The sequence below is a fragment of the Ostrea edulis genome, chromosome 6, assembly GCF_947568905.1.
Source record: "Ostrea edulis chromosome 6, xbOstEdul1.1, whole genome shotgun sequence".
NCBI classification, from domain to species: domain Eukaryota; kingdom Metazoa; phylum Mollusca; class Bivalvia; order Ostreida; family Ostreidae; genus Ostrea; species Ostrea edulis.
The window spans coordinates 35,093,704-35,102,387 of record NC_079169.1 but is presented as its reverse complement, the minus strand read 5'-3'; the positions used below and the strand labels follow the sequence as shown (position 1 = coordinate 35,102,387).

Below are 8,684 nucleotides of genomic sequence, written 5' to 3'. Positions count from 1 at the left end.
CGACGAAGGTCGCATATGACGTCACTGTACCACGTGACTACCTATCTAATTAACTAGGCTTTTTGAAATCGGGGCTTAGATTTAAGTCCGTATTGTGGCTAATTATCGCAATACTTCAGCGAACAAACTATTACCATTGATTTCTATAAGCATAAGGAAGACAAAATATATATAATTCTGTATACTTTGAAAACATGAGATGTGTCCTTTAATTAGTTGAATAGCCGAATAGCCCAACAACGCCAAACAGTATGGGCTGGTGCCGCCTTTGAACTGCCCCCATTGACCCAGGGCAATGTCCTTGTGAGAATGCATGGGAGTGCATCAACCACATCCGAAAGACTATTGTTTTTAGATATTTTCAGATATATTTTCTAGCAATTTCTGAGGGATAAAACAAGTATTAATATTACATGCCAAATGAAATTTTAACAAATCTACATAAGTATCGATTTACAACAAAACTCTACTAGCTGGGTTGTTTTTTTTTCAACATCCCGGTATCTAGAATTCTAAAGTATTAAAAACAGCATTTTGAATTTTTCCTGCAGTACAGAGGCCGAGATTATGATCTTTAAATTGATGAATATAAATTTGTTTGATTGATTGTACATGTATATTGCTGAACGTCCCTCTCGGGATTTTTTTTAACTCACTTGGAGACGACAACATTGCCGGTAAAAGGGCCTACGCCTACACATACGGCCGTTAAGCAGGGAGATATCTTTAGTGTGCCTCAGCTGCTGTGACACGTGTCCTCCGTTTTTGCGGTCTCATTTGAAGGACCGCCCCATTGAGCAATCGCCTCTTACGACACGCAAGGGGAACTGAGGACCTATTCTAACCCGGATTCACACACACACATACACGCACCAATGAAAGGTGAAGATAACGAACAGTGATCTATCTCTCAACTTTTATAAGCAATACAAATTAGAGTGTTGGACAAACACGGAACCCTGGATATACCAGAGGTGAGATCAGGTACCTAGGAGAAGTAAGCATCCCCTGTCGACCGGTCACACCTGCCGTGAGCCCTATACATGTAACTTGATCAGGTAAACGGAGTTATCTGCAGTCAAAATCAATGTTCCAAGAACAGCCTAACAATCGGTATGAAATACGTCAGACAGCATTCGACCCAATGATAGGTTGTATTGGCAAACTACCGGTAGATCGTTATAATGACCATAGAATTTGCGAATACTGAGTTTAAACGAGAATATTGGAACCCTTGCACCATCAACTTGTTTGTCAGTACCCTGCTTCGATTTAAAATTTAACCATAAGCAAAACAAGCTCTTGCGTATCGAATCAGTTGAGAGATATAAACACCATATGCAGGCGATAATGAAATATTGCTACATGAATATTGGAAGCTGACGATGAAGTTATAAGCTGAAATCATCCTGTTTGTAATAAAGTTGAGTTGTTAGTTTGCCGTTAACAATAAAACATCTAAGCAGAAGTGGACGACTCTGTGGTGTCTTTTATTTCGAGTTCACTGCGATATATCGAATTGACATATGAATGCAAATTATTATTATTAATAGATAAAGCGTCATCGATACATTGTATATCTAAATGTCGAATTGAAGCCCACCGCAAGAAATTTTTTCTTATCACGCAGAGATTTTTGAATAAATTCTGCTTCATGGGTATATAAAAACAGGTCAGCTAACAAAGGAATACAATTCGTGCCTATGGGGATTCCAGCAGATTGTTGGAAGACCTGATCACCAAAGACCATGAAGATATTGTCAATGAGGAACTCCAGCATATTTTTTATTTCACCTACAGAGTACTTGTGCGTGGAATCATAGTGGCGTTTAACAAAGTAATTTCCTGGATGACTGATCACTAAATAGGGAATTTGCGTTTTCCATTTTTGTTGAAGAAGCAACTGTCTATGATGTCAAAAGTTTCAAAGCAATGAACTCTTCAATAAACATAAGAATTATGCTTATTTAAGAGTTCATTGCTATTTCCGTGCTTTATATAAAATATTTCACATGCAATATGTATCTTGCATGATCCTCTCAATGTACGTTAAATAACTATACATGTATCTCATTTCCATTCTCAATGACCATGTAGAATGTGACAGCGTGGTGAAAATTCCATCGTGATTGAAAGCAATTTTATTAGACTTGCCTAGATGGTCGATCGGTCTAATGCGCTGGTTACATGCTGCTAGGAGAGTTGGTTCCGCAGGTCGTGAGTTCAACACCGGGTAAGGGCGGAAGTGGGTATCCAAACACAATAAATTGATTGTATCTTGTTTAACGTCCCTCTTGAGAATTTTTCACTCAGATGGAGACGTCATCAAAACCGATAAGGGGCTTCAAATTTAGACCTATGCTCGGCACATACGGCTATTGAGCAGTGAGGGTTCTTTAGCGTGCCACACCTACTGTGACACGGGACATCCGTTTTTAAGGTCATCTCCGAAGACCCGTAACATTCGCACCTGATGCCGAGCGTTGGGCGATGGAACGACACGACACTTTAAGAAAGGAGGGTGTTGTTGGGTTTTCGTGTTTATATATATATATATATATATATATATATATATATATATATATATATATCTCCAATGATACTCAGTAATATATACATAAATTTGGTATCTATCTGTCTCTACCATACGGATTATGTAATTATCCTGCGAAAAATATTTCCCGTCAAAATATCTAATGATACCCAGGTAGAAACAAAAGAGAATTTCTTTACATGTTCAGCGATATCAATATCTGACTTCATCTTTCCTATAATTGTTCTATAATGTAAAGTCGCAACACTCATAGGACAGCATACGAGAACCCCTCATTATAAACACCTCATCAAGTGTCTGTAAAAGTCAGGGGACTACTTTACGTACATACGACTTTCAATTGAGACGTCTGTTTGGAACATGATTATGGCAAAGATAAACACTTTAAAATAATTAATTCAAAAAAAAAAAAAAAAAACCCATCAAAAATCCAAAATATTTATAGCAAAAAAGATTATTTGATGACTATCTGGAACCGCGTGCGCTTTCGGTATTTGCACAAATGTGAACCTCACATTCGTATCACCGTACACAGACAGTGGTTGGTTACATTAATATATATTTACTGTCTCAAAATAAAGACCATCATTTGCATACCAGAATTTACTTTAGTATTTTAGATCTTCAGACAAGCATTGGAATACAATTATCAAACGGTCGGGTACGCATTATATTGCAATCATTAAATGTTCGGGTACGCAGTCGCCACTTGCAGTCCAGTCTTATGAGCCACATCATACGTCTGGATCTGAAGTGAATTTCCCGCCATCGTGAAGGAACAGATGGCATTAGGCTTGGTCAATGCACACGCTGTGTAGATAGCGATATCGAATTCTGGACTAACACCGACAAAGAATGACCCTTTGGCTTTAGGTAGACCATTCCAAGTGAACCTAGCAGCAACTATATCCAAAGCCTGTAGAATAAAAATAAAGCTTAAGAATCCATTAGCAATAGGACAATTCGCTATGGAAAGTTTCCTGCGTCAATGTTGAAAATCATTGATAGTGTCAAAAAAGAAACAAATAAGTTTAAAGTGCGCTGTACATGCATGAACTACTATGCGCTGTAGTCATGGAACTCTCTTGTAACCGGGGAATTCTTCATTCGCGGCACGTGTGTCAAACCTTATACGTTGTTGAAATAGGCAATGACTGTTTCTTTGCCAAGCGCCCGGCATTAGCGGTGAACGCTAATGACGGGATGACACCTTAAAAATCAAAGAACCATAACTGTTGTGACACTGAGAGTCAAACATTGAGCTAGATTGGAGACATTTCGCTTATGGCTGGTGACTTCCCAATATTAATGGAAGAATGGTACTGAAACAAAATGTTTTAAAACGTTATTATGTAAAACTTATACCGTACCAATTTTGATGCACCAGATGCGCATTTCGACAAATAATGTCTCTTCAGTGATGCTCAACCGAAATGTTTGAAATCCGAAATAACAATGAAGTTTTAGAGCTATTATAGGGAAAAACAGTGTGCCAAAAAGGTGGAGTCAAATTCGTCTAAGGATAAGAGCTATGTATTTCAATATAACATAATCTCTGACTTTCAACGTTCTACACACTGTCTATTGTCATCAGCAGATCCGATTTAAACTTGCATACCTGGCTTCTGGACACCCAGCCCTGATAATTAATGGCACCATTCTTTTCCTCCAGGTAAAACTGAATCCAGTTATGAAACCCAGATACTTTTGATGTAGACGTCTCTCCAACAATCACGTGTTCGAATCCGCTGCTGTTTATTGGTCCGCTGCTCGATCTGGCGTACAGGTTGAACCAAAGCTCTTTCAGGACTTCTCTGTATGAAGTGGCATCAGTCACGTGGCCTTGTAATTATCAAGAAAAGCCGCAATAAAAATATTGAAAATTTGTAGACCTTTTCTACTAATACAGAAAGACTTAAAATGAGCTCTTCTGCACGTTCTTTAGATTATGGAGGGAAAAAAAAACAATAACAAGGAACAAATCTTGTTGATCGCATATATTCGGAACCCAGTTCTCAATTGCCTGTTCATTTTATAATTTGTAAATAATATTGTTCATTAAATTCGCAAGATTTAAAGATAAATAGTCAGTATTCGTATTCTCTGTCCCCTCTACATGTTGGGTGTCTGAAACAAATTAATCATGAATGATAGTGTATTTTCGTTCTTGAATTTTCATTTTAACGTAAGTCTCGAAGATTAGAGAATAAGTTATATAAATTCACGACCTGTGATTAAGCAACGTACTGCGCATTTTATCCTCCTCGGCATCTGACACCACCGCTGGTGTTTTCTTTTTAACTTTGATATTAATTTGGATTGATGAGATTAATCACTGTCCTTTATTTTCACCTTCATATTTAGAATAACAGATAGAAATTTATTGAATCAAAGATATATACGGAGAGGATTTTCGGATGTTGTTCCGAAGCATCGTCCGATCCCGCTACAACTGGGTCTAGTTCTTATGCTATAAATTATGTTAGAACCCATATAACTCCGCATGAACTCAACATGTTGTTGAACAGACCATCTAATACATACCATGCTGTACAAGAAAAGTGTAGAGATGGTTCATGACGTCAGTGGTCAATATGGCGTCCAAGAAGGCGTCAATTTCCGTCCACTCGGTGCTGCCCTGGCTCTCTGTCTGGGACGTACTAGGAGTGTAGTTGTCCAGCAGAGCCAGAAAGGTTTGGTAGGTCGGCTTCTGGAACACCGTTGCCTCCTGGACGTAAGTGAACAGTCTATAACAGAGCAAATTCTAACTTGTGGTGTCGCTATGCCTAGCTGTTTCAGATTTTACTTGTACATAATGTGAGTACCGATAAAACTTCATTTGCTAGCTTTTGTCATATGAATTTGATGTAAATTGCTTGTAAAGCTAGAATAGTTTTATTGGTGGAATAAAACATGTACATGATAAAAGATGCATCGCAGATCCGGTATCAATAGTTTATATGTAGTTATACGCATTTAATTGTAGTAGACTCTTCCGAAAATACATTTCACTTATAGTTCACTTCAAATGACGTTTTCATTTGACATCGATTACAATATTAATTTCATTTCAGCTGCTTTGACGAAAACTATACGTTATCTTGACCATGATCGATTGTGCACATATGTCGAGTCCAAAGACCGGGCCCCTACCGTACAGTCTGCCACTTGATCGATTGTTGTCTGGCGTGTTTCATGCTTATTGCTAGGCCCCACTCTTTACATACTGATTTTGACTACGGATTACAGGTACTCCGTTTGCCTGATCAAAATATAGGGCTCACGCATACGGCAGGTGTGATCGGTCAGCAGGGGGTGTTTGCACCTACTTGGAATCTGATCCACCTCTGGTGGGACCAGGGGTCCGTGTTTACTCTACTCGTACATGTACTGTTGTATTCTTTGTACATGGAGGAGATTGATTATTGTTCGTTTGTCTTCACAATTTCATCCACGTCAATCTACTTAAAATTAGATGTTGGATCCGCTCGCATACTCGCTGTACTGTGTACAATATTGTCAGATGCAGGTATAGCGTGTATATGTAATTCAGCATCTAATTCTAATCACATTGAGATCCATGTGTATCGATAATTTTATGCCCCTGTAATAAGAGATTCAGGGCATATAGTGTTTAGTCTGTCTGTCTGTCTGTCTGTCCGCAAAAACTTTAATCTTGGCCATAACTGTTTAATGGATGGTGATACAGCTTTCAAATTTCCATGTGTATTTCTAGTGACAAAGACATTTTGGTACTAAAACTTTGACTTCATGACCTCATGACCTTCAACTTAGAGTTTTACCTACTTTTGAGAAAGCATTTAACTTTGGTTATAACTTTAGAACGGTTAGTGCTAGGACTTTCACTTGTGAATTCCTTGTCATAAGACCTTTGTTTTCCTACCAAATGACCTTATGACCTTTACCTTCGAGTTTGACGTATCTTTGAAATAAGATTTATATGTCATAACTTTTGAATGGATCGTGAAAGGGTCTTCATATTTCACATGTTTATCCCTTGTGACAAGATTCTTTGGCTATATACCTGAATCGCTTTGCTGGTGTCAGTATTTCACAACACATATTGTTTTTACTGGAGATGAATTATGCTTAATTTTATTTCAGGCGCGACTGATGATTACATTTATCATAATTTCAATCTCCCACATTAGATAATTTCTGCTTATTTGCATGCAAGTGCATCCCACCTTATACATTCCGAAACTTATCAAACACCATCTTCAAATAAATTACTTTGAGATTGCGAAATACTGACAACACACATTTCCTAATAGTGAAGTCCGTATACATACGGTTTAGCTGCCTCGTCCGATGTACTACTAGTGGTTGTCTGCCCTTGATGGTTGACCTCATACTCCCACACTTGGACTTTGTTTACGTCACTGTCCCAGAGTTGGTTGGCAAGACAACTAATGTCACATGTTATATCCGGCAAATTACCGCCGCCCTCTAGAAAATACAGTTATGATTACAAAACCTGAATTTATATACATGTATGTACATTTTTGTAACTTGATGTTTGGAGAATATCTACACTGTGTAGTTTTGCCTGTCGTTGAACAGTGTAAGGATGTAATGCATGTACATACATATGAACATGTGTAAGGCTCCCTATGCATCATCTAAGAGAGCATATCAAAATCACAGCTTAAATAAGGCTTCCCGAGTATACGGAAATTACTTTACATTTTACGACGTTACAGTGAAACAGTACGTCGTGATATACAGCTATATATACCATTATTTTGGGGACATTTTGTAGAGTTATCGCTCTTACCCATATGGTGCACGTGGCGTTTAATTCAGCAGCCATTGAGTTATTTGGGGTTTAACGCTATTTTGACAATATTTTAGCCATTTTATGGCTGGCAGCCATTGAAGTCCTGAATGCTTTGCAAATGAGAAAGTGGCAGAAAACTATGTTATATTTCATTTCAATAATATCCATTACTATTGAAATTGATAGCTTAACATAAGCATTTCGCAAATTTCATGGTCGTTATTAATTTGCCAATACAACCTATCGTTGGGTAAAATGCTGTCTGACGTGTTAGGCCGTTCTTGGCACACTGATTTTGACTACAAATATTCCGTTTACCTGACCAAGGCATAGGACTCTCAGCGTGTATGACCAGTCGACAGGGGATGCTTACTCCTCCTAGCCACCTCTGGTACATGTATGTCCAGGGATTCATGTTTGCCCAGCTCTTTCTTGTCTGTTCTTTATAGGAGTTATGAGATTGATCACCGTTCGTTATTTTCACCTTTCATACATTGAATATTAAACAAATAATAGTATTTTGATTCACATTTTAGTAGTTCGTTACTTTTTAACTCGAGTACATTATTTTGTTACTCATATTGTAAACATTCTGTGCATGTATTAGGATTTCAACGTATCAGCGTTTTATTATATGTTTAAGTAGCTTAGCTAGTTTGGGTTGTGTTGAAGACCTTAATGAAATATACCTCATCCACCCATTAAACTTCCTTCCCCAATGGACTACACACATCATTCGCTTCTCTTTCATAATATATTTATTTCATTCATCCCTTACATGAAAATTGTTTAGAAACATCGTCAACTTAAGAATTTGGCCACCAGTGCACCGTAATGGCCGACAGTCACATGATAAAAACAAAGATTTTGGAAATATACGTCACAGTAAACAACATTATTCAATGAACAAGCAGAAAACGTCATCGGCGATACGTCCTTTTTGTGCATATGACGTATTGATGAATATATCTCTTCTCCATTGTTGCTCATAAATATGTATAGTTCTATCGCGGAAAAAAATGTCATAAAATGTTGTCGTTATCTCATACCGCTATCAAGTGTCAAGCTATATATATGTAATTATGCCTGTCAAATGATTATTTTTTGTTATATCCTCGATATGCTCTACCGTAACGGTTATTTTGATAATATGACGTGTCCACCAAATCACTCTTAATAAACAATTAGAGTGAATACAATCAATTGTGTGTAAATGTCGAATTCGTGCAAGTTAAAGATGTGGATTGTTTGCAGCTATTTTGTGTGAAACCAGGATAGGAAACCTGCTGATCTTGCTTGGGGGAGGTACAATTCATTTTGGTGTTGTTA

At 37.7% G+C, this 8,684-nt stretch overlaps 1 protein-coding gene across 1 annotated transcript in view; it reads right to left on the bottom strand.

Annotated features, from left to right (window-relative positions):
• Positions 1 to 3,142: 3,142 nt before the first annotated feature.
• The window catches only part of LOC125645663 (uridylate-specific endoribonuclease D-like), a 14,626-nt gene continuing 9,084 nt past the window's right edge, over positions 3,143 to 8,684 (bottom strand). Inside the window, exons 4-7 of the mRNA XM_048871339.2 lie at positions 6,868 to 7,024; positions 5,099 to 5,301; positions 4,173 to 4,396; positions 3,143 to 3,470 (exon numbers count right to left, since the gene is read on the bottom strand). Coding sequence (XP_048727296.1) covers positions 3,237 to 3,470; positions 4,173 to 4,396; positions 5,099 to 5,301; positions 6,868 to 7,024 — 818 coding nt within the window. The 3' untranslated portion in view covers positions 3,143 to 3,236. The remainder of the gene's footprint in view (positions 3,471 to 4,172; positions 4,397 to 5,098; positions 5,302 to 6,867; positions 7,025 to 8,684) is intronic.